Source organism: Ailuropoda melanoleuca, chromosome 14 (genome assembly GCF_002007445.2).
Source record: "Ailuropoda melanoleuca isolate Jingjing chromosome 14, ASM200744v2, whole genome shotgun sequence".
Classification (NCBI taxonomy): Eukaryota; Metazoa; Chordata; class Mammalia; order Carnivora; family Ursidae; genus Ailuropoda; species Ailuropoda melanoleuca.
Genome location: NC_048231.1, coordinates 44,972,476 through 44,997,697, shown reverse-complemented (window position 1 = coordinate 44,997,697; position 25,222 = coordinate 44,972,476). Strand labels below are relative to the sequence as shown.

The window sequence follows — 25,222 nt, the reverse complement described above, 5'->3', positions numbered from 1 at the left end:
ATCTGGGTCATTTGTCAACCTAAGGGTCCACACGAAGGCCTGACCCACAGTTTCCTGGGAGATCTGTGCGGAGGGCTCAGCTGCAGGGCTCTTCTGGCCAAGAGCAGAGAGCAGCTGCTGTTCCTCACTCTCCAGAGTCCCCAGAGCTGGCCACTCAGCGCCCCCTGCTGGGTCCAGGCCACAGGTTCTATCTCCCAGTGTGCAGAATGAACCCAAACTGGATTCAAAGAGTGAGGGGCTCTGATGTTGCCTCTCTACCAACTGGTTTCACCCCTTAGATCCAATCTTAGACCTGACTGCCATAACAGTGTGGAAAACAGACTGTAGGGCACAAGGGTGGAGTCCAGGGTACCAGGAGGGAGACAGGGCTTGGATCAGGATGGTGGCAGTGGAAGCAGGGAGGATTGATTGGATCTCAAACATACTTTGAAGACAGGGATGGTAGGATTTTCAGATGGGTTACAAGTGAGAAAAAGGAATCCAGCGTGCTTTCAACGCACGGGGCTTGAGCAACCAGAGAGATGAAGCTGACATTTTGGAGATGGAGACCTTGCCAGAAAAAAAAAGGCCAGAAGGCCTGTGGGTTTGGGAATCAGTTCTGTTTTGAAAATGAATCTCACTGTCACTTTTAATTTTTGTCATTTCCGAACCTTAATGTCACCATAAGACTTTTCTTTTTCCAGAGCATCTATCAGGGCTCCTATTCCAAAAAAGGTAGGTTGGGGAAAGTGTCTACAGGGAGCAAGGGAAATATGTGTATACTATTATTTAAGAGATATTTAAATAAGGTCATGAAAATTATTTTAAACTTCCATAATCCTAATGCTTGAACACACACGCAAATGCTTTTATTGCCCAATTCATCTTCCAGATATATTTTACACGGTTCATTCATTCTACAAACGCTCATAGCATTGAAAGAAGCCTGCTATACACATATCTGCAGTTTTAATTATTTTAATTATTAGCATATATATTTTCATGTTTATCATCCAGTTTTTATAATCGTTATAAAATGTCGTTCTTGCTTCCCCGATGGCGGAGAAGAATAAGGTGGAGGCTCTTGCGGAGGCCGCGGGGAGGGGTCAGGATGGAGGTTTGGGACCCCTCGCTCCGCGCCCCCAGGGCCGCTGCGAGGAGGGGTCTGGGTGGAAAGTTGGGGAGCCCAGCCAACCGCGCCGAGGTAGGGCCGGCTGGAGGCCATGCTCCCGGTACGCGCCAACCGCGGAACTCGCGGACGCGGCTGTGCGCCCGCCGGAGGACAGACGAGGGGAGGCCGGCAGCGGCCGGACCCGGAAGTAGAGGTTGCCGAGTCCGCCCGGCGAGGGAAAGCTGAAGCGGGAGCGCAGGCGGGAGCCGCGGCGGGCCTGCGGGTGAGCGGCGGGCGACTCCGGGAAGTGGGCACGTTTCCCAAATGCTGGCCTGGCGCCGGGGGGGTCCCCAGTACCGGGGCATGGGAAAGGATCCGGCTTTGTGCATATTCTCGTCGCCTCTTTTCCGGCGGCGTTACACCCTCCGCCCCGGGGCTTGCAGTGGGGGTTCAGGGAGGTGATGATGGGCCAGCGCTTAGTCCGGTGCCTGGAAGGAATAGGCGCTACAGTTAATACCGCCCTTCGTCGAACCGCCCTGCAGTTCTTTGGGTGCGGTCTGTTGTCTCAATCAGTTGTCACAGGTAGGGAGACTGAGGTTCCGGGAGGCAGTGCAGCGGTCGGGGCCACTCACCGCCCCCAAGGTCCTGTCCCAGTCTTGAGGGCACCTTGGTGTGTTTGTTTGATTGTTGCTGTTGGAGATGAAGGAGGGTCCTTTTGTGAACAAATTACCTGGAATCCAGGGGCAGTAATTTCTCGGCAGGTGAAAAGGAAGACGATGGCCTTATCTTGCCTCTCTATCACTCAGCCTTTGGGAACAGGGCGTGGGGAAGTCAGCCTGGAGAAGTCAGTCCACCGTGGGCTTGATGGCCATTTAGCCCTGGGATCCCTAGAGCCTTGGCAAAGGTCACCTGATACTAGTCTGAATTGTTCTGAACCTCAGTTTACTCATGGTTAAAAAAAAATTACAAGTCCAGCCTTACAGAGTGGTCGGCAAGATTCAACAAAGTAGCAGTTTATAGCAATTGCTTCCCTACCTGGGAGGAGCTCTCTTTCCCTCTTTTCCTGAAGCCGTGGGTATTGGGTTAAGTTACTAAGGTGGGAGATGCTAGGGCTCTAAATGCTGTTTGGACCACTGCTAGGCCTCCACTCACTCGCTAAGTTCAGTTGTTCGTGAGACTGACAGGAAAGGACTTCATGTACTGTCCCAAAGGCCCCACACCATTGATGGTATTGCTGGTGAGAGTTGACCGGGTAGTAACAGGCCAACCTGCTACTCTCTTTCACTTTGGGCCCTCCTAATTACAGTTCTAGTTTGGGGTGCTAACTCCCTTAACACTGCTGAACTCCCCTTTTGAAATAAGAGAACAAGCTTCAGACTCAGCTTTAGTAGGAAACAAGGTCAAATTTGATTAACCATGTAGGTTACGGAAAGAACCTGGTTCTGACCGTTGATTACAGGCTTTCAGGGCCTAAAGGCTATAAAATTTCCCTTTTAAAAAAATATACATTTAAGCATTTTTTAAAGAGGAAAAACTTAAGTGAGTAATAACGTTGGCCGAGCAAAAGGCTTTTAAGATGGTATATGGTATAATGATGGTATGATCAAAGTTTGCAAACCATTGCTTTCAGCTTTTATTCTCCTCATTGACTTCCCTTTTGAAATTCAAGTGTGCCTTAATGGAAAAATGGAGAGGCCCCAAGATAATCACAGGAAATTAATCACAGTTAAGACTGCGGGATTCTTTCAAGAGGTAGAAGCTGATGCAGTTAAATGAAAAAAAATTTTTTAAAGTACCTGGTAAGGACACAGGCGTTTCCACCACAGATTTTCCCAGGAAAATCTCTTTCTCTGAGTCTTAGTTAGTTCCTCCTTGAGGTGGCTGAACCAGATCCTCACCAGGGTCCCTTCCCCAGGATTCCATGATCCTGAATCCTTAAAGGAAGTTGAATTTCTTTCCTAGTCAGGGATACTCAGATCATTGCAAAGTACTCAGGCAGAGCTGAAATAGAAACTGTTGACCTAGAGACAGAGCTGCTAGAGACCTACACGTATCAGTGTGGAACAGCCAGTGTGGAACAGCGGCTAGTCTGACACGTGGACAGGTGATCTGAAATCAGGACGGATGCTGGTGTGCCTTTGTACAGTTGTTTCCCTAGCGCTGGGTAAATGACATACTTCTCTTGAAGATGCTAGGGCAAAACATTTCTCTCTAAAGGGATCTTTAGAGAAGAATCTGTTAATTCTTTACTGAAAAAGTGTTTAGGATCCTTAGGTATGAAGAAGAGTACTAGAAATATAAAACTAGAAACTTTGACACCGTAGGGAAAAAGGACATGGAGAAGTGTTTGCAGTACTCAGATGTAAAGTCCATTTTTAAAATTTAGACAGCTAAAAAAGTATTCTTATTATTTACTTTGCAGGAGAAATCATTATTATTATTATTATTATTATTATTATTATTATTATTGGGGTTGGGTGGAGAGAGAGAGGAAGCGCATAGAAGCAGAGGGAGCAGGAGAGAGAATCCCAGGCAGACTTCCTGCTGAGCATGGAGCCCGATGTGGGGCTCGATCCCAACACCCAGAGATCATGACCTGAGTCAAAGTCAGCCACTTAACTGACTGAGCCACCCAGGCGCCCCTTGTCTGTACTTTGACTTCTTAGTTCTTATTGACCAGTCATATGTGTCCACTGCACTAAATGTAACAGGTGTGAGAGAGAGTATGGTTAGCAGGAGGCCCCCTGACCCCAGCCCTGCCCCCAGCTGGTTGCATCCACAGGCGGCAGTGCTCCGTACAGTCACACACTTGACTCTCTTCATGTCATTTCTCTGAAACCTGATACCTATTAGTATTGACCGAGCAGATGCACTGCTTTCTAGTTGCCGCTTGGTGTTCCACGGCACACCATACTTTGATTTAACAATGCCCTGTTGACGTCCACTAGATTGTTTCTAACCTTTGATTATGAACGCTGATGCTGCAGGGAACTCTCAAGTGGCGTGTTTCATCGCAGGTGCCGCCGCTGTGTCCTGCCTTGGGAAGCCAGTGTCCATGGGGACAGTCTTGCCAACGCCCACTGCTTGCTTCCACAGCCTCCTCTCCCCATGCGGCCTCATCCCCCGCCCCATTCAGGCCCCACAGCACTGCTTGAGCTCTGCCAGGCACCTTGCCTTCTGGCCTTTTTTTTTCTTTGACTCCTGCTCTCCACTCTGGCACCTACAGTTTTTGGACGCTCCCACGTCCTCCCCTCCTCCTTACCCATCTTAGAGAATCATTCCCCTCAACCCCGGCCCCTCTCTGTCCCTCATGCTGCCCTGGCAGACCCTATCCCTGCTTGATCTAGCTGTCTGCCTGCTGTCAGCCTGCCCCCAGCGCCGCCTCCTGGCCTCAGTGTTGACACTTGCCCTGAGAGAAGAGTGGCCTTCCTTCTGGCCAAGGACCACCATGGCTTCCCACCCCTCATCCATGCAGATACATCACTCCAGCAGTTCCCTCCTCGCCTCCTGCATCTTCTCTTTTCCCTCTTTGCTCGACTAGTTCTATCTAAATGCCTCAAACATGCTGGCGTTTCTTCCATCTTAAAATGAAAAAGCCCACTGTTCCCTCTCCCCTCCTTCCAGGCCTTCTTGAGCTCCCCCCACTCAGGCTTTTACCGCTAGCACTCACTACACAAAACAGCGCCCCTCAGGGTCATCTGGCACTTGCGAGTGTCGAGACCCCAGGGTCAGGTCTCCACGATCACCTCACCCGGCCTGCACCTCACCCGGCCTGCAGGTATCCGTAGCCTTCCCGGACCCCCAGCCTGGGCTCCTTTCCAGCTCCACACACTGCCACATGCCACCGCCTCCTCCGTGGCCCAGCTGGCTGCCTAGCAGGCAGCTCACATGGGACACACCGGACGCAGCATCTGCATCTTCGTCCCGAGCTGCTCCTTCCTCCCGGTTCCCATCTCAGCAAATGGGAATCCCATCCTGTAGCTGCCTAGGCCAAAAGCCCTGCAGTCATCCTCCACTCTCCTCACTTCCCGTTCCCAGTCCTTGGCTCTGCCTTCGGAATCTGCCCAGACCCCAAGTTTCCCTCGGCACCTCCAGCACTGCTGCGCGGGGGTCCAGGGACTCCCTTCTTGGAGCAGCCAGAGGGGTGCCTCGAACGCTTGAAGTCAGGTCATCCTGCCCTTGTGCTACCTCCCAGTGCCCTCAGAGCAAACCCGAAGTCCGAAGCCGCCCTTCCCTGGACTTCCCCCGGACCCTGCAGGGCTCACCCCTGCCAGTCCCTCCCCGCTCTGCTTCACCCCACGTGGCACACAGCGACATGTATTGAGCATGGAGTAGGCGCTCAGTGAGTCATTGTGGGATGATTGGATTCCTTCCCAGCGGTGGGATCGCTGGGGATGTGCGCTTGTAGTTTTGAGAGACACCGTCAAAGTGCTTCACGTATTGGTCGTTCCAGTTGAACTTCCACCACCTACATTCGAGTTTGCCTGTCAGCAGACCCTCGTCCATGTATGTGCTCACCCTGTGATCCTTGCTCGTGAGACAAGCACAAGCTCATTTTACTTCTAATTTGCCGTGATGGGTGTTGTTGGCCATCATATCACAAAAGGCTGATTTCCTCATTATGTAAACAATTGCTAAAAATAAGAAAACAGCAGTTTGGCTGGGGAGAAAAAGGGTAAAAAATGTGAATAGACCGTTCACAGAGAAGGAAGGCAAATGCTTTTAAACAAGAAGAGGTGTGTTTCTGAGCTTCTGAAATCCTTAGGTGTCGTCTTCTTTTCATACCAAAGTTTATGTTTTCTTCTAGTATTTTTCTAGTTCCATCTTTTTGCTTAATTTCTGCTAGATCTGGAATCTGTTTTGGTGGAAATGATAAAGTAGGAGTCTAGCTTTAATCCCCCTCCCCAGAAGGTTGCCCAGTTGTCTCAGTAGAAGTCGTGTTGTTGTTTTTTTAATACAGTGTCATATTTGTCAATGTCAAGGCCATATGTAAAATGATCAAAAAGACAGAAAGGGCTCATGTTTCTTTCATTCAGCCAGCAGGAATTAAATGTCCTATAGCAGTCTTGGAACCAGCTGTCACAGTCGCCAACAGTGATCCAAACCTCAGGCCGCTCATGTGCTGTTAGGGAGATGAGACAGTAACTACCCGTGGCGGGGTGCGCAGTCCATTGTAATGGGTGGGGGGCAGCAGGAAGCGCTTTGTCCTGCCAGCGGGTTCTGGGAGAGCTCTTTATTTGTATTTATTTATTTATTTTTAAGATTTTATTTATTTATTTGACACAGGGAGACAGCCAGCGAGAGAGGGAACACAAGCAGGGGGAGTGGGAGAGGAAGAAGCAGGCTCATAGCAGAGAAGCCTCATGTGGGGCTCAATCCTAGAATACCGGGATCATGCCCTGAGCCAAAGGCAGACGCTTAACGACTGCGCCACCCAGGCGCCCCTGGGAGAGCTCTTTAAACAACAGTTAGCACTAGAGCTGGGCCTTCAGACAGTCGAGCTGCATCCTCTGGTCTTGGCCGTACATTCCACACAAGGGAACAGAGGCTTGAGAATATGTCTGACTTTAGGCAGCGGTGTCCAGTTGAACTGGCCAGAGCATGGTCTGCAATGCTAGAGGTTGCGTGGGGCAGGCAGGAAAGTAGATTGGAAAAGGGCTGTTGAGTTCTGCTGGGGTCTGGATTCCCAGGCCAGTGGGTCTCAGGCCTAGTTTTGGATCAGAAGAATCTGGAGAACATGGCATTTTATAAAATGTCCCAGGCGGGGTGCCTAGGTGACTCAGGCAGTCGAGTGTCTGATGGCTCTTGATTTCGGCTTGAGTTATGATCTCAGGGTCCTGGGAATCCCTGCTCAGCAGGGAGTCTGCTTCTCTCCCTCTCTCCCTCTGCCCCTCCCCTACTTGTGCACTCTTTCTTTCTCTGAAATAAATAAATAAATCTTAACAAAAATTAAAAAATGTCCCATGGCATCCCGATTCTCAGCTGAGTTGGAGATGCTGCTCTCAGCTCTGGGGAGCCAACAGAACTGTGCCCTGGGAGGAGGGCCAGCCCTCTGCCCTACCCCAGCCTATCAGTCTGGATCCAAAGGCCCTGAAGTCTTCCTAGCGTGGATTTGGTGACAGGACTGACCTGAGGTCATGGAACCACATCAGCTTCTCCCAAAGGAACCCAAATTCCTAAGGTGTTCATCTCTAAACCTGTTCCATTGCCCTGGTTTGTCCAATGTCTTCAAGTTTCCCTAACCTTTTTTTCTTACCTCAGGTTTGGTGTTTGTTATTTAAGTAAACTCTACACCCAGTGTGGGGCTTGAACTCACAACTCCGAGATCAAGAGTTGCATGCTGTACTGACTGAGCCAGACAGGCGCCCCTATTTTGGGGGTTTGAGTTTTCTGTTGTTGTTGTTGTTTACTTTTTTTTGTTTTGTTTTAAAGATTTTATTTATTTATTTATTTATTTATTTATTTATTTATTTATTTGAGAGAGACAGAAAAAGTGCAAGTGGGGGGCAGAGGGAGAGGGGAAGCAGACTCCCCGCTAAGCAGGGAGACTGACATGGGGCTTGATCCCAGGACCTTGAGATCATGACCTGAGCCAAAGGCAGCCACTTAACTGACTGAGCCAGCCAGGCACCCCATTTTTGTTTTAAGTAGGCTCCATGCCCACCGTGGAGCCCAACACAGGGCTTGAATTCACAACCCTGAGATCAAGACCTGAGCTGAGATCAAGAGTTGGGTGCTTAACCGACTGAGCCACCCAGGCGCCCCAAAGAAATTGTGTTTACTTGTTTTTTGGGTTTTTTCTTAAAGATACGTTTATTTATTCTAGAGAGAAAGCACGTGCGAGCCGGGGACAGGGTCAGAGACAGAGAGAGAAACCCAAGCAGACTCCCCACTGAGTGTGGAGACCAACGAGGGGCTCGATCTCACAGCCCTTAGATCAGACCCAAGCTGAAACCAAGAGTCTGACGCTGAACCAACCGTACCACCCAGGTGCCCCTGCTTTTCATTTTTTAAAGTGAGTTTCCTTCTTAGTGGCAGAGGTTCCATTAGAAGCGTTTCTGTTATCGGTGTGTCTTTTCTTCTCTTCAGGGGTCAGCGTTGACAGTAGTGTTGAGCTGCAGAAGAGCAGTTTCGGAACTTCCTTGCCATCTCTCTGAAGCTGGAGTGTGAAGGCCCAAAGCCCCTGGCAGCTTTAAGACAAGATGAAGACCGTGCTCATGGTTGCAGAGAAGCCATCCTTGGCCCAGTCCATTGCTAAAATCCTCTCTCGAGGTAGGGAGGACAGACCTCGGGGTGGGGGGCGATCTGTAAGCATGGTCGTCTCTTTCTTTTTCCAAACGGTGACCCAGTCCTCTGGAGTTCACGTGGTTCACGACAGCGGGCGTTAATGCAGCCCCTCCATCTTAGTCATTGTGGAATGTGTTTACTGCCATGGCCAGTGCGGGCCAGGGCTGGGACTCCCAAAAGGTACAGGCCCAGTTCACAGCCTGGCACCAGGCCAGCCACTGTCAGAACACAGTGCCTGTCAGCTTGTTGGTCATAAGCAGTAATCAGCCCTAGTAACTTACACAAAGAATTCACTGGAAGGAAGAAGACAGAGCCAAGAGCCCACCCTGGTCTAAGTCTGACCCTGATCTTAGACCCCAGTCTACGTCTGAGGCCTTGCCATGGACACTGTCACCCCAGGACCCTTGCCACTGCCCTTAACCGCTACAACTGCAGCCTGTGTGCCTCACGTCACTCGAGAGTAGCCACCAGGCTGACCCTTGTCTATGGCCGTCCTGAGACACCAAGGCACGAGCCCCGCTCTGGCCACTGGGGCAGGGGGGTAGGGTGCTGCTTCCCTTCCTATCTCTGAATTCCCTCCAGATAGGAAGGGGGCCTGGCTGCTGGGAACCTAGAAATGGCACACGCCCACTGTGACCTCCCCTTGGCTGGGACAGCAGGCTGGCCTCTCTCTGAAGGGAAGGGGAGGGCTGAGAAGTGCCCCGTCGCCAGAGGCTAAGACAGTTCAGCCGAGGGGCCGTCAGCGGGGAGTATGAGAAGACGTGGGACTTGATAACGAGGAGGCCCCCAGAGGCCTTCAAGTGAAGTTGGAAAGAAGCGAGGCAGAAATGCAGAGGAAGGGCCCAAGAGTGTCTGCTCTTGAGAGCGTTCAGAGAGGGCGCTCCTGGCCTTCAGCCGACCCAGGGTCTGCGTGGTGAGCACACCACGCTGGTTGGTTAGCAGCGAACGGCATTTCCCCTGAGAACCACGACGTCTCGCAGCGCTCAGTTACTCGCAGTGGCCTGGGGACGTGCGCACTGACTGCTCTGGGGAGGGGGTGCTCTGGCCCTCCGAGAGGCAGCGTACGGCCCGGGGCCGCCGCAGTGGCTGAGGCTTGCTGGAGCAGCTGTCACTGTACTTCTCCCCTGCAGGAAGCATGTCCTCACACAAAGGGCTGAACGGAACGTGCTCAGTGCACGAGTACAGCGGGACCTTCGCCGGCCAGCCCGTCCGCTTCAAGATGACGTCTGTCTGCGGTCACGTGATGACCTTGGACTTCCTGGGTGAGCCCCCAAGCCCCTGCCCACCCCCCCATCCCGCTGAGGGAAGCCTTGCAAAGTGCTGCCATGGGTCTAGTTGGAGCCAGGGGAGGGCTCCAGGCAGAGAAGCTTGTGCAGAACCCTTGAGTCCTGAGACCAGCAGATCATGGAGAGGTGCCCCGGAGTCCCTGGGTGAGGTGCCCAGAATCCAGGTTTTGGAGCTCAGTGTCCCTTGGGTCCCCATCCCGGAGATACCCCTTAGTCACTACACGCCCTGTGCGCCTTCCTGTACATCCTGGAAGTGGTGGCTGCCCACCTCAGGGGGGCCTGGCCCATGCAGCCATTTGGGAGGTGGTTCCTGTTGAATGTGACTGTTGCCCTGTGGTCATTTGGTGGCCGTCATTGTCATCCTTGTATCTTTGCTATCTGTCACCTTGGAAGAGCCAGCTTGAGTGACCCAACAAAGCCAGGTGCAAGTCCCCATGGTTGACAAGAACCCGGCTGAGGCTCTGACCCCTACTCCAGAGGCTCATGGGAGGGACCGGGGCCTCTATGAGTTTCTTTTTTCTTTTTCTTTTTCTTTTTTTTAAGATTTTATTTATTTGACAGAGACACAGCGAGAGAGGGAACACAAGCAGATGGAGTGGGAGAGGGAGAAGCAGGCTCCCTGCTGAGCAGGGAGCCCAATGTGGGGCTCGATCCCAGGACCCTGGGATCATGACCCGAGCTGAAGGCAGATGCTTAATGACTGAGCACCCAGGCGCCCCTCTGTCTGAGTTTCTGTCCCACATGGTGAAGTGGGTCTTCCAGCAGTGTTATCCACTTCCCAGGATTGTTTGAGGACTCAGTGTGACGGTGACAGTAGATAGCTTAGCACACAGCAAAGTCTCAACACTTGTTGCTGCTCAGTGACAACAATGACATTGATTCAGTTGTGTGGCCAAGCATTTGGACTCTTGAGTTTTATCACCAGCCAGCAGGCGGAGAGCTGGGATTTGAACTTGACTCTGTCTGACCCTGTTCTCCTAGGCTGCAGGAAATGGGGACTAAAAGAAAGAGGGCTCAGCGTGCACTGAGCCCTGAGTGGAGAAGTAGGTGGACATACCAGTCATGAAGCTCAAAAGATTGATTCCCCACGGGGTCACCTGAGCGCCTGTCCTGTGTGCGGTCACATGCCGGATGGGGGGAGAGTTATAGAAACTCAGGCTGCGCGAGAAGGCAGAAGTATGAGTGGTGCTGTGGCCAAGTGAGCCAGCCTAGGAATGGTGCTTCCGGCCACAGGGCATGTCCTGAAGTGAGGCTGGAGCAGCAGCCCTGCCCAGGGGTGGCTCCTGTGGCTCTTGTGGGTGGCCACGGTGTGGTGTCACCTCAGTGGCCCAGGGGAACGAAGGCCTGGCTCTGCCTCCAGTTCTGGAGGCTGTCCTGGGCAAATTGTTCTCCAAGCCTCCCTCTCCTCCTGGGCTTATGACCACTGCAGAGGTCAAGCCCCGTGAGCCAAGAAGTGTGATTCAGATGTCACTGTGGCTATGACTTGTAGGAAAGTACAACAAATGGGACAAGGTGGACCCCGCAGAGCTGTTCAGCCAAGCCCCGACAGAGAAGAAGGAAGCTAACCCCAAGCTGAACATGGTGAAGTTCCTGCAGGTGTGTGGGGCGGGCTAGAGCACCAGCACCTGCCCGGGCTCCCCTTTCAAGAACCCAGAGGCCTTTGCTGGAAGCCCTGGGCTGGCCTTCCAGCCCTTTCTGTCAGCGCCCCTGCTGACCCATGAGGCACCTTTCAGGCCTGTTCCTCGCTTTAGAACCATCCACTGGCCCACCTGGGCAGCCCTGTCACTCAGCCCTGGAGAGCAGAAATTCTTCTTTTTAAATTGTTTGGTGGTGGTGGTTTTTTTAGTTTCAGACAAATGCATACATATTATGGAAAATATTAGAAAGTAGAAGGAAGAAAAAATTATCTCTAATCACACTACCTAAGACAACCACCATTAACCTTTAGGCTTATTTCATTCCAGCCCTCTTCCCGAGCGTTTTTTGGGGTTAATATCATACTGCCTTTATAACCTTTGTGTGGCCAAGAAACTAAGTTCTGAGCGAAGTCTGAGTAGCACATGCGGCCTAAGTGCGGCTAGCACCTGTGCTCAGCCCAGGCCCTGCTCTGGGCGCCCGTCCTGTTCCATGGTGCTCAGGGGCAAGGGGGAGCAGTGCGGGTGGGCACTGCGGGCCAGGCCACGTTGGTATCAGTTGCTGTGTGCTGTGTGGCAGGTGGAGGGCAAAGGCTGTGACTACATCGTGCTGTGGCTGGACTGCGACAAGGAGGGGGAGAACATCTGCTTTGAGGTGAGAGGGGGGCCCACTGTGGTCCTCACTTCAGGCCTTCCCACCCACTGTACTCGCAGTCACCCCATTCCGGGGGCTGCAGCCAGGAATCCGCTCCATTGCCTTAGAAATGCCTTTTTTTCCCCCTCCTTTATTTGGGAAATTGCGTAGACACTTTCCAATGTACGGACTCTACCAAGGGTAGGGGTGAAGGGTGTTACCTCCCCTGCTAGGGTGCACTGTGTGAGCAAACGGAAAGGGCAGAATTTTCTAGGTGGATGGGAGAGGGTTGGTTGTCAGCATCCCAGCCTACTGGGCACCTCTCAGGGACCTTCGGCCAAGGCTGGTTGCCGCTCGGCTGTGTTCCTCACTCCTTTTCTCACCTCCAGTCTTCATCCTCTCCCCACCCAAGATGCCCTCGCACCTGCCTCGGCTGCAGCTGTGGTGCCCTCATGCCGGTCCTGAGCGCAGGTGTCCTCTGGTGCCACTCACCCTCCTGCCTCTGCACCCCCAGCTCTCACCTGGGGCCTGGCACACCTTGGGTCCCAGGAGATGCTTCCTATGTTCCAGCGTAGCACCCTCAGTAAACATGATCTCGCTTTGTCCCTGCCCAGACGCTCCTCTCCTGGCCCCTTCCCTACAGGGCTGCTCCTCCCCTGGGGGGGCTTCGCTTCTGAGGGTGGAAGCTTATGGGGCTTTCTCCCCTCAGAAATGAAGGCACCTCTTCCCCGTAAAGAAGCTGCATGGCCAGGCTCCAGCGTGACCCCCCTCCCACTGCATAGCCTTCTTAGTCTGGCTCCAGGCCCCACGCTGTGCTTTCGCCCCGAGCTCCCACCTTGGGAGTCCCCGTGCCCTCCCCGCTCCTGCCCTTTGCCTTTTCCTCCTCATTCCACCCTTCCCTTTTCTTCAGTCTCTAAAAGTTCCACCCACCCCTCCTGGCACTCTGCCCTCTAGAAAGAAGGGAAATGGGTCAAGCGGGGTGATTTCGTGACTGAGCTCCCTTGCGTCGTCTGTGGCATTAGCATTTCCTGGTTTGTTGGGGGTGAAAGCAGAAGGTGAGAGAAAGGGTGGTAGTAAGGGAGGGGGGTGTTTGAGCAGGTGTGTCAGTGGAAGGAAAAGAAGCCATGTAGCAGGAGTGCTGTGGAGAGACTGAAACTTCTGGACTGGGAAGGGGACGGAGGAGGGCCTGGCAGGTGGGGGAGGGAGTCGCACACAGCGAGGTTGGGCCAGGAGAGGAGCTGTGTCTCACAGGCGGGGCACAGAGCAGGAGGCACAGACCCCCGAGGTGGGTGACCGCCGGGCCGCCTCCCCCAGGTGCTGGACGCCGTGCTGCCTGTCATGAATCCGACCCATGGTGGTGAAAAGACAGTGTTCCGGGCCAGGTTCAGCTCCATCACGGACACGGACATCTGCGCCGCCATGGCCCGCCTGGGCGAGCCCGACCACAACGAGGCGCTGTCGGTGGACGCCAGGCAGGAGCTGGACCTGCGCATCGGCTGCGCGTTCACCAGGTGCCGGCTGTCCGCCCTTTGGCCAGAGCTCCTGCCTCGCTGGTCCCCATGGGCCGCCCTGGGCCTGCTTAGCGCTAGGCCAGCGTCAGCGTTCTGTGGAGGAAGCGATCTAGCTGATTGAGACCACACGGGGCCCCACATGATGAACAAGGTGTTCGTCTGCACTGTGTGGGTGTTGAGGAGAGGGTGGAGGGGATGGAATGGAATAGAAGGGTTTCCCCGCCCCAGGGGGGGTGGAACCTCTACTCTTCTCCCTTGCCTTCCATGCCACGTGTGCTACACACGCACGATTCCTCTCTACCCACACACACCCTCCCCAGGCCCCTCGCTGAGCATGTCCTCACCCTGTCCCCTGTCTTCTGAGCAGGGTGCCGCCACCAACTGGCCCCATGCTCGACTCACATGGCTGGTTAATGATGGTGTCTTGAGTGAATCCATGACCAGAATATCTTTCTCTGCCCCATGCCTCCTTGTAGGTTTCAAACTAAGTACTTCCAGGGAAAATACGGCAATCTAGACAGCTCCCTCATTTCGTTTGGGCCATGTCAAACCCCTACCCTGGGCTTCTGCGTGGAGAGACATGATAAAATCCAGTCCTTCAAACCGGAGACCTACTGGGTGCTGCAGGCCAAGGTTTGGTTTCCCTTCCCCTATACATGCTGGGTTATTCCAGGTTCAGGCTGGGGACTCTGAGGGTTTGCCATCAGCATCATAGCCCTGCCAGCCCCCCAGGCCAAGGGCACAGAAGAGGGAGGCCAGAGTGGTCTGCGGAGTGCCCCAGCCTTCATAGGCCTGGATGCGTTGAATTTAGAGAAGCAGGAATGAAGTCAGTTTTGGCAGTGCGGGGAGGGGAGGTCACGCCTCAGGGCCATCAGCTGTGATGGTCAGGTCCAAGGTCTGGACTGAGGGCCATAGGCCACTGACTTCAAACTTTTTGAAGTTTTAGAATCCTTTCTCCAAATAAAATCTTCCACGTAAGCTGGTTGTAAGATTTATTTATTTATTTATTTATTTTAAAGATTTTATTTATTTATTTTGACAGAGATAGAGACAGCCAGCGAGAGAGGGAACACAAGCAGGGGGAGTGGGAGAGGAAGAAGCAGGCTCATAGCGGAGGAGCCTGATGTGGGGCTCGATCCCATAACGCCGGGATCACGCCCTGAGCCGAAGGCAGACGCTCAACCGCTGTGCCACCCAGGCGCCCCTGGTTGTAAGATTTAAAACATACTACAGAGCTGATCTGGTGACGTAGGGCTGGGGGCCCCTGGAAGGGCCACACCTTGTGCTGGCCAGGTGTTAGAGGGTTGGCAGAGATGGCGTTTGAGGTGGAGATTCCCACACTCCTTAAGGACACAGCAGCCTCAGCTTTGGGCTCCCCTTGTGAGACCACCTGCCTAATCTCAGGGGAGAGGCCTAGAATCAGAGCAGCCTTCCCTTGGGGCGGGGCTGGGTCTCGGCCTGCGTGTCTGTGCCCCTGCGCGCACCTGTACAGGTATGGCCATGAGGCCTTAGGGATGGGACCATTTTCCTCCCAGACAAGGAGCGGCTTCATCTACCTCAATTCTCTTCCCTGGCAGTGAGCTCACCTGGATGTTTCCTTTCTCATCTTCTCCTTTTATCCTTTTTCCTGCAGGTTAATGTGGATAAAGACAGATCTCTTCTTTTGGACTGGGACCGAGTGCGAGTGTTCGATCGGGAAATCGCACAGATGTTTTTAAACATGACAAAGCTGGAGAAGGAAGCCCAGGTGGGCCTGCTCTGCCCATATCTGTCACGTTTGCTCTGGATAGAGTAGGCCTTTAGACGCCTCTGGCCGGAAGAGCAGCTTGTGACCTAGGGTCCCATCTTTGTCTCCTTTTTGGAAGCAGACGTGTTTTGCAAAAAAGAACGGTCACTGACGCTCGCCATGACTGCAGTGTGCTGCTCCCCTCCTGTGTACCGGGCACTGCCCGGCATCCACCCCCGCCAGCCCCTTTCCACGTGACCCCAGGGGCATTCTCTCCTTTTGGCAGGACTCCATTTCAGAGATGGCCCTTTTCTATAATATTGAACGCTAACAACGCCAGAGGGACCTGTGTGGACGTCAGTGAACCTGCCCAGGGTCACACAGCTAGCATGGGATATCCCAACCTTGGTCAGCTTTCATGGCCCTTAACGTATCTGTTTCATACTCAGGGTTCGTATGAATTTGAGGGTCATGTGCTTGGCTATTAGGAACAGGGTGATGCCACTTGGCAAGGGGCTGGCTACCCAGGGTGGAGGCAGTTCTAACACTACCACAGCGGCTCGCAGCCTTACCAGCTACCAGAGTCGTGGAGGCGCGGCCTGGCCTCCTGCAGTTGCCTCGTCTTGTTCTTTTCAAGCTTTTCTTGGGTGCCCTCTGCTCGGCCATGCAGTTGACTCAGGCTTCCAGAACTTTGTCCAAAGCTGCTTCATACTTTTATCCTCAGTCATGTTCAAGAGACCCCTCGCCACCATCTCCAGATCTCGCCCATGGTGATCCCAGCCCCCCCTGCAGCACACACCCGTTTTGGCCTAAATTCGCCCCCACATTTGTCCGTCTGGAATTCAGAAGGCACTGCTCTGCCCCGTGGCCAGTCTCCATGGGATTGGGAGGGGCAAGGCATCAGAACTGAGTTGTTTGGATTGTTTTTGCCACAGGCAAGACAGCTCACAGCCTTTCAGCCGAGAGTTTGAAGCTAACCCATATTTTATTTAAACTGCATGGTGTTTACAAATATTTCAGAATAGTTACCAACACTGGAAAATTACAAGATTACAAGACATAAAATTACAGGACATAAAAGTCCTGATTTGCAGTTTTTGTTGACGACCTGGAAGATGGAGCAACACCAGTAAGCCCTGGTGGGAGTGCTTGGGTGCAGCGAGGGGCAGGTGGCTGTCCCTGAGGTGGGCCTGCACTCCGTGGTCTGGCCCAGGCCTCACCTGCCATCCCCGTGGCCTGGCCACCACTGGCTCTTCGAGGATTTTGAGTTTGCAACCCTTTCTCCTGGTTCTTTGCCATTTTTCCAAGTTTTCTCTTTCCCTAGGAATTCTCTAGAAAAGGATTTTTTTTTCTTTTTCCCTTCCTGGCCCTAAATAAATACTCAAATCTTAAGACCACTGTGAAGAATGAAATTGAGAAGCAGGGAGACCAAATGAATGAAACCAGACCCTTTGCCCACATATCCTGATTCTCTATTATGGCATCTTTCCCCCTACTGTCCTGAATCCCTGAATCTGTTCTGTCCTCTAGGTGGAGGCCACAAGCAGGAAAGAGAAGGCCAAGCAGAGGCCCCTCGCCCTGAACACTGTGGAGATGCTGCGAGTGGCTAGCTCTTCTCTGGGTATGTAGGGGTGTCCCTCTAAAGCCCACAAAAGACTTCTTGGGACAGGCCCTCGGTGAGCCATTCAGCCCCCGGGCAGCGCCTGGGGATGCAGGGCCGTGCTGATGCTCTCACCTGTGCCGGCATTCTCCCTCCACGCTCACCTGTGTCAAGGAACAGCCCACCTGCAGTGTCCTGTGAGCCTCATGCAGAGTTCATGTCTCTTAAATTCCAGAGTGAAAATAACTAATAACAAACTAACAAACACACAAGCGGACCCCTTTTCATAAGATTAGTGGTTAACATTCAACAGCTTCTTGGAATTTATGTGGGGAAAACTCAGACCATTTTGTATTACCAGACATCTATACAGCCACTGCCTGGGCTGAACACAAGGAAGGCCTTGGTCAGGGACCCCCTGCAGGCAAGCCCTCCTGTGTCACTGGCTCAGTGGAGTCCCCTCAGAGGCGTTAGACCATGGAGGTCCAGCTCTGGACCCAAATTCTGGTCCAATCTCAGCTTGGCTACTTTCTTTCTTGTCCTGGAGCCTCAGTTTCCTCACAGGAACACGGGGTGACCATCGTGACCATCTCTGGGCGTTGGTTGTTCTGAGGATGAAATGACTGAAATGGTGCATCCTCACAGGAGCAGAGGCAATGACTGCCACTACCCGAGAGGGGCATCCTGCCATCCGCACCCCAGAGCGGCTTCCCTGGTGTGGGGAGAGAGGCCAAGAGTGGGAGGTTGCTGCTCCAGGCCCGTGTCCTGCAGGGCGAGTGTGACCAGTGTTGGCGTAACCTCTCTGAGCCTCGTTTCCGTGGTAGTGAGGTGTTGGGACTGGAAAGTCAGCCTTCTCTGACAGCTGTTGGCCTCAAGGCGTTGGTGGCCTCTGCGGCCTGGGGAAGCCGGGCAGTGTCCTCGCAGAGCAGCACCTTTGGGGATCCTCAGAGGGCAACAGTGACAGAGTGACCGCCAGCCTCAGCTGGTCAGGGGGAAGCAGGAGGACAAGCCATCCCTCAGTGGTCCCGGGGTGCCATGAAGACAGAAACACCCAAGGGGCTCAGAAGCGGGGGGCCTGTGCTAATTCTGTCATAGTGGGACATCAGGTGACCCTGAGGCAGACCCCACACGCTCCATGACCAGAGTGCGAGATCGGCACTCTCCAGGCCACGTTTAATCAGCATAGCCCATGTCGTGAGGGTGACACCGTGGAGCATCCCTGTCCTGGGTCCACCTTCACAGGTTCAGGACCTCGGCCTCGGAGAATGCTGCCCAGACACGGGTGCCTGGCCAGCAGCTCCGTGCGCTCGCAGCACCCACTCAGAAACTTCCTCACCTACCAGGAGGCCCTGGCCACCTTTGGTGGGGAGCCTGAGTGCCCAGGCCCATGGGCAGGACCCTGGCCGTCTCTGGCATTCTGGTCCAGCAGAGCCTGCCCCCTCTCGCAGGCATGGGGCCACAGCATGCCATGCAGACCGCCGAGCGGCTCTACACGCAAGGCTACATCAGCTATCCGCGGACTGAGACCACCCACTACCCCGAGAACTTTGACCTGAAGGGTCCTCTGCGGCAGCAGGCCAACCACCCCTACTGGGCCGACACGGTGAGCAGAGCCACTGGGCACACTTGTTGCCAGGGACTTGGGACCCAGCCCAGGCACTTCGGCCAAACCCAGAACTGGCACTGGCTCCCTCCCTGTGGGAGGACGGCTGTGCCCGGACTCACACCGCCTTGTCTTCTCTTCCTCAGGTAAAGCGCTTGTTAGCAGAAGGTATCAACCGGCCACGGAAAGGCCACGACGCTGGTGATCATCCCCCCATCACCCCCATGAGGTCTGCCACAGAGGCCGAATTAGGTATTGGGCACTCCCCGCAACACACACACACACACACACTCCAAGCTTCTGGGTGGGAAGCTACAGTCACATGGCACCTTTGGACAGTGTTAGGCCCCATTGGCAATGGGGGGCTCCCTCCCTCCCCCACCTACCCCTGACTGTGGCAGAGGGCGTCACCTGAAAGTTGTGTTCCATTGTGGTGAGCCAGGACGGGAGTGAAGTGGCGGCAGGTGTGTGGTGGCACTCCTGAGCACGGGGTGCAGGTGGCTGCTCGCAGGAGGTGAGACAGACGGGCGAGGACGGAACAGGACAGCGCCAAGACAGGGAGTGCTAGGGCCCAGCCTACCAAGGGGATGCTGGCGGCCTGTGTCCTGGGAGGAGGCAGGGAAGGGGAGAACTGTACTGGTAGAGACGGGAGCCTCTGTGCACAGCCCAAGTTTGAAGTGATGGTGGCAAGTCACTAGCTGCGGACCAACCAGGCCCTGAAGAGCAGTCCCATCCAAAAGCAGGGGTGGAAAGTGGGAGCCGTAGCTGTGAAGGAACCACCATGGCCAGGAGACTCACTTTCCCTTCCTGTGTGTTTCCTCCTCCTCTCTCGAGCTTCGGTGCAGGCCAGCCCTGGCATCCCGTGCCGACAGCCAGGGCCCTGCTGCCTGAGTGAGAGCGCGGGGGGTCCTCAGAGCCAGGCCCCGGCCAGTGACCTGCTTCCGTGCCTGTTGCAGGGAGCGAGGCGTGGCGGCTGTATGAGTACATCACCAGACACTTCATCGCCACGGTTAGCTACGACTGCAGGTACCTCCAGAGCACCATTTCCTTCCGAATCGGGCCCGAGCACTTCACCTGCACAGGGAAAACCGTCATCTCTCCAGGTAGAACTGCAGGTCCCAGCTTGGCTCCTCCCACACCTCCACAGACAGACGGAATGTTCTCCATCCGACCTGGGGAGGAAGGCCCGGTGTCTTGAGCCTGGGCTGCCTGGGACGGGCCCCTGAGTGGCAGCACCCTGTGTCTCCAGGCTTCACGGAGATCATGCCCTGGCAGAGCGTGCCTCTGGAGGAGAGCCTGCCCACCTGCCAGAGGGGAGACACCTTTCCCGTGAGCGAGATGAAGATGCTGGAGAAGCAGACGAGCCCGCCCGACTACCTGACGGAGGCCGAGCTCATCACGCTCATGGAGAAGCACGGCATCGGTGGGTGCGCCCGCCCTCCCATCTGCCCCGGCCCCAGAACTGAGGGTCCCCAGCCCAGGACCGGGTCCAGCAGATGGTGCTTCCAGAGCTGCTCAGTGACCCCTCCGTGCCCAGCACCTGGTAACTGGGGCCCAGGGTGCGGCCAGCTCCCCAGGCAGTGTTCACTCTGCTGGGATTGCTCTAGGGGGCCGCGGACTGTCCAGGTTGCTGTACTGGGCTTCTGCTCTGTCACTAAGTCATGACCCGTGACGTCTCACCTGAGGTTGGGGTTCTGGTGATGGGCGGCCTCAGCTGGAGAGCTGAGCCTGCTTCTTCCAGGGGCCTGGGTCCTCAGGTCCGGATGCTGTGGGGTGTGGGTGCTACTCCCCCAGCATCCTCTCTCCTTCCCCATTGATAGGACAGCTATGGCTCCCCAGTCCCCATGACCAAAAGGAGTTTGTGTCTGTGAAGAGGGCTCTTGCGACCTTCTGAACAAGACAGCCCCAGGGCAGCGTGAAGAGGCCCTCCCCAGGGGAGCGCTGCCACAGTGGCTAAAATGCAGTGGGCACAGCAGGGAGTACGCTGGGTTCAATCCCAGTCCTGGCTTCGTCCTTCAAGTGCAGTAGCTCAGTGGTCTCCTTAGGCTCTGGGCACCATCTAAGGAGGCTCGTCAGTACTCGGATTAGTAAAGGCAGCATCTGGCAGGGCCAGGTGACCCTGAAGTCTCTAGGGGAGGTGCTGCCCCGGAAACGGGTCACGAGGGACCTAGGAGCCAGAAAGTGGGCGATGCTGAGCAGGTTTCAGAGGGGACGATTTGACGGTGAGCATGGGCGTTCCTCTATGTTCAACGGTCTCGAGCCCTGATTCTAGAAGGGACGGGTGTCTCAGGATCGAGGCAGGAGAGGCCGAGGAGCTCACATTTCCCGGGTGTGAGGGGCAAGTAGAATGAGCTCCCGTGACGTTGGCAGAATTCCTTAAGCTCTGTGAGCCCCTCTGTCTGTAGATGGGGATCAGACACCCAGCGCTGGCTGGGAGGGCCATTTTTGGATTCATAAGACCATTCTCGAAACACATGCTGCAGTGACCCACACACTGCTGGCCAAAAACCGGGGGCCACGTGGTGGGCAGACGTGGAGCCCTACAGTATGACAGGAGCAGGCTGAGGAACCCCAGGACCTCCGTGTGTTTCAGGGACAGACGCCAGCATCCCCGTGCACATCAACAACATCTGTCAGCGCAATTACGTCACTGTGGAGAGTGGGCGCCGGCTCAGACCCACCAACCTGGGCATCGTCCTGGTGCACGGCTACTACAAGATCGGTGAGTCTGCTGCCTGTGGCTGCCTGGCTTCTGCCTGGACTGTGGTGCTGCGTTTGTCAGCCCACAGCCTCTGAAGGCCTGTGGCAGGGCCCCAACTCCCACTGCAAGGGTGCTACACCGGGCCCCCTGAGGACGTGCCCCAGCAGGAGCTCTGTGTGGTTGATGGATGAATGGACAAGAGCAAAGGATCCAAAAGGAGAGGTGCAAGGGGCTCCTCCCCACAGACCGGCTCCTGGTGGGGTCCAGAGCTGTCTGCTCTGTCCCTGAGAGGTTTCAGGGGGACCAGGGGAGATGGCGGAGCACAGGCCTGGCCCGAGGACTTCCAGGAACTGTGACACCGCCCTAGAGACAGGATGTCCCTGGCCACTCCACGCAGAATTTTCTGGGTAGGAGATCAGGAAAGGCCTGGGGTCACGGGACCCCAGCCTGAGCTGGCAGGGGCGGCCACAGCCCCTTGGTGCAAGTGCTCACAGTGGCACCTCACCCCTCCCCACTTGCAGATGCAGAGCTGGTGCTCCCCACCATTCGCAGCGCGGTCGAGAAGCAGCTGAATCTGATTGCCCAGGGCAAGGCCGACTACCGCCAGGTCCTGGGCCACACACTGGACGTCTTTAAGAGGAAGTTCCACTACTTTGTGGACTCCATTGCCGGTGAGGCCCGCCTCTTCCCTACCCCTGGGCCAGGGCCGCCACGGCCGTGTGGGACCAGCATCCAGATCTGGGCTCCAGGCTCTGGGGCTCCGTTGGGAGAATGAGGCCGTGGCGCCTCACTGCTGGCTGTCATCGTCATCGGGCTAAAAAGTGGGCATCTTGGTGCCTGGGTGGCCCGGTCAGTTAAGCTTCTGCCTTTGGCTCAAGTCATAATCCTGGGGTCCTGGGATCCAGTCCCGCATCGGCAGGGAGCCTGCTTCTCCCTGTCCCCTTGCTCTTCCCCCTCTGCTCATGCTTTCTCTCTCTCTCTCTCTCAAATAAATACAATCTCAAATGAAAGAGCGGGCATCTTACCACCACGTGCGAGGCAGCCAGCTCAGGTGACCAGTGAGGCTGCTGCTCTGCCTTCCCATGACCCCTGCACCCTCGGGGATAGAGACTTACTCTCTCAGATCCTTGCCCACTCATGGTGGCCTCCCCCCACCGGCCCGTCCAAGGTGGAGGTGGGCTTCCGGCCCGGGAGGATGTGACTCTTCCCTGCACTGCTTGCCCTCAGGCATGGACGAGCTGATGGAGGTGTCTTTTTCGCCCCTGGCGGCCACGGGCAAGCCCCTGTCCCGCTGTGGGAAGTGCCACCGGTTCATGAAGTACATTCAGGTAAGTGGGGTGAAGGGCTGTGGCCGCCCCTCCTGGCCTCTGACACCCCTGTGCACAGACTCGGGCAAGTCTTGTCACCTCTGGAGGCCTCTGCTTTATCTTCAGTCCTACAGGAATAATAGTCTTGGTCCGGGTTGTCACACAAGCATGAGAGGCCTACTGCAGTCTTGCCCACAAACACCAACAGTGTCCTCCTAGCCCCAGGAACATGGAAGCTGTGAGGCCGCTGAAACACATTGTCCATTTTTTCCTAACAACACATTATTTGTTGTCCTGGGTATTCATATACACACAGGGGATTTAGAACTGCCTTTCTTCATACGTGCAGTAAGTGTCCTGAGACTCATGGCCAGGGGTCCTTGCCTGAGAGCTCGCTGCCTGGCAATGCATTCCACGTTATGCATTACGTATTGTGTGTTACGTGTTACATATTACATATGACACGTGTATTACGTATGTCTGTATTCTGCTGGAGGTATACATATGTATTATGCATTATGCATTGCTGTTATGTATTACATAGTACTTATGTATTATATAAACAATGTATTAGGCTGTGTATATAATATGTATTATGTATTACATGTTACATTTTCTGTATCAGGTATTATGCATGACTTGTTACATGTTGCATATTCTGTGTAATGTGTCATATGTTATAGATTATGTGTTACGTGCAACACGTATTACATGTTACCGGTTACTTTGGTATCATGAGAGTGAGGGTGGGCAGGAGAGCTGGGTGACCTCGGTGACCCCAAGCCCCCTCCCTGGTGCTACTGTAGGCCAAGCCGAGCCGCCTGCACTGCTCGCACTGTGATGAGACCTACACCCTCCCCCAGAATGGCACCATCAAGCTCTACAAGGAGCTCCGGTGCCCACTGGATGACTTCGAGCTGGTCCTGTGGTCATCAGGGTCTCGGGGCAAGAGCTACCCACTGTGCCCTTATTGTTCCAACCACCCGCCCTTCCGAGACATGAAGAAAGGTGAGTGCCGTGTCTCTGGGCCTCAGGTGCTCCCTCCAGAGACAGGCTGCCCTAGCCCCTTGGGTGTCTGTGGTACCTCTTTGGGCCCTGCCCCTGCCCCACACCATGATGGCCTCTGAGGGGCCCTTTCCTGGCCCCAGCCCCCATGTTGGCGTGGGGGTAGGAGACCTGGGGTGGATTTGGGCCCTGCTGAGGCAGAGCCAGCCATCTGCCCCTCTCCGTGCCAGTCAGAATCGAGCAGGCAACTATAGTCAGCTCATTCGGGACCTGGGCAGTAGGCATGCTGTGCCCCCTCCCGGGCTAGGGTGAGCGAGAGGATGTAGCAGGTTGGGGGACCCCTCCTGGCAAGGGGTGTGCCCTAGGTCAGCGTCTACCACTGTTCTCTCTCCTAACGGTTATTACTAGAGAAAGGAGAGCGTGTGTCCAGGTGGGACCGAGAGTCTAGAGGGGCCCAGGGCCCAGCACGCTCACGCTTGGCTGTGCTGTCTCCTTATACCCCACCCAGCTCCTGGGGTGTCATCACGCCATGCTGTAGACGGGAACTTGGCACAGCAAGGGGCATCTACCCACGTTCACCTGGGGGTCTGGGGAGCCCTCAGGGGTTTCAATTCACCCCTCCTGACTCAAGCAACAGGGACAGTCTGCATTGAGCTGCTGGAGTCACTGAGGCCCTTCCTGCCCTACAGCAGCTTCCAGGGAAGCCGATGGCCCGTGTGACCTAGTGGCATAAGAGCCACCTGGAGCTGCTGGAATTAGCTGTGGAAGCAAAGTGAAGGGGAGGATGAACCTGGCTGGAGGCCACCAGGAAGGCCTTCTGGAAATGATTGGGGGGCTGGCGCTCAAAGGTTGAGGAGCTTTTAGAGAAGCAGAGAAGCAGGGGCAATTTCGGTGGGAGAATCCAGAGCCAGGGTGAGCAAGGCCGAGAGGAGCACTTTGTGCAGGATGAGGGATCTGGACCATGAGGCCCTGGGAGAAGGTCCCCGGGTGGGAAGGGATGGGATTGCGCATCATGGGCCGCCCTCTCCCCGCCAGGCATGGGCTGCAATGAGTGCACGCACCCCACCTGCCAGCACTCACTGAGCATGCTGGGCATCGGCCAGTGCGTGGAATGCGAGAGTGGCGTGCTGGTGCTGGACCCCACCTCGGGCCCCAAGTGGAAGGTGGCCTGCAACAAGTGCAATGTGGTGGCACACTGCTTCGAGAACGCCTACCGTGTGCGCGTGTCCGCCGACACCTGCAGCACCTGCGAGGCTGCTCTGCTCGCCGTGGACTTCAACAAGGCCAAGTCGCCGCTCCCGGGTGACGAGACACAGCACACGGGCTGCGTCTTCTGCGACCCCATCTTCCAGGAGCTCGTGGAGCTGAAGCACGCAGCCTCCTGCCACCCCATGCACCGCGGCGGGCCAGGGAGGAGGCAGGGTCGAGGGCGGGCCCGAGGCCGGCGGCCCCCCGGGAAGCCCAGCGCCAGGCGGCCCAAGGACAAGATGTCAGCCCTGGCTGCCTACTTTGTATGACGGCCCCGCCATCCCTCACCAGGCACCACACTGGTGTCCTGTGGGCCACGGAAATCATTAAAATGCATTTTGTCTTCTCCAGAGCAAGCAGCTCGGGACCTTACACTGGTGCCAGAGGGTTATGGAGTCCTCCCTGCCCGTCTCCTCCCTGCCCTTCCCGTCTCCCTTCATTCTGTACACATCACCTGAGTGCCCTTGCTCTGCCCACACCCTGGTGCTGCCCGTAGGGAGGCCACCAAGTATGGAAAGGGGGATTGAGCCCAGTCCGAGGCTCACATCTTACTTCAGTACGTGTAGGACAGCACGGTAGCTATGTGCGCA

The 25,222-nt window shown here is 55.2% G+C and overlaps 1 protein-coding gene across 2 annotated transcripts; it reads left to right on the top strand.

The window, feature by feature from the left end:
• Window positions 1-1,271: 1,271 nt before the first annotated feature.
• Window positions 1,272-24,984, top strand: TOP3B (DNA topoisomerase III beta). Of its 2 annotated transcripts, XM_034642570.1 has the most exons (19): window positions 1,272-1,373; window positions 7,917-8,080; window positions 8,180-8,362; window positions 9,508-9,639; window positions 11,153-11,259; window positions 11,878-11,952; window positions 13,246-13,442; window positions 13,919-14,075; window positions 15,076-15,189; window positions 16,699-16,789; window positions 18,217-18,371; window positions 18,518-18,623; window positions 19,328-19,474; window positions 19,621-19,794; window positions 20,965-21,093; window positions 21,594-21,743; window positions 22,300-22,400; window positions 23,186-23,387; window positions 24,420-24,984. In XM_034642570.1, exons 3-19 carry the CDS (start codon window positions 8,293-8,295, stop codon window positions 24,899-24,901), a joined length of 2,589 nt encoding a protein of 862 aa, XP_034498461.1. In that variant the 5' UTR covers window positions 1,272-1,373; window positions 7,917-8,080; window positions 8,180-8,292; the 3' UTR covers window positions 24,902-24,984. The 2 variants fall into 2 exon arrangements, with proteins under 2 accessions (XP_034498461.1, XP_002931153.1); XM_002931107.4 differs by lacking the exon at window positions 7,917-8,080 and having other exon boundaries at window positions 1,288-1,373; window positions 24,420-24,901.
• The last annotated feature ends 238 nt before the right edge of the window (window positions 24,985-25,222 follow it).

Excerpts from the sequence above, each read along its gene's own strand:
- TOP3B (XM_034642570.1), top strand. The coding sequence starts at position 8,293 with ATGAAGACCGTGCTCATGGTTGCAGAGAAGCCATCCTTGGCCCAGTCC. Across the intron at positions 9,640-11,152 it reads GATGACCTTGGACTTCCTGG|GAAAGTACAACAAATGGGAC; the intron begins GTGAGCCCCCAA and ends TATGACTTGTAG. Across the intron at positions 11,953-13,245 it reads GGGAGAACATCTGCTTTGAG|GTGCTGGACGCCGTGCTGCC; the intron begins GTGAGAGGGGGG and ends CGCCTCCCCCAG.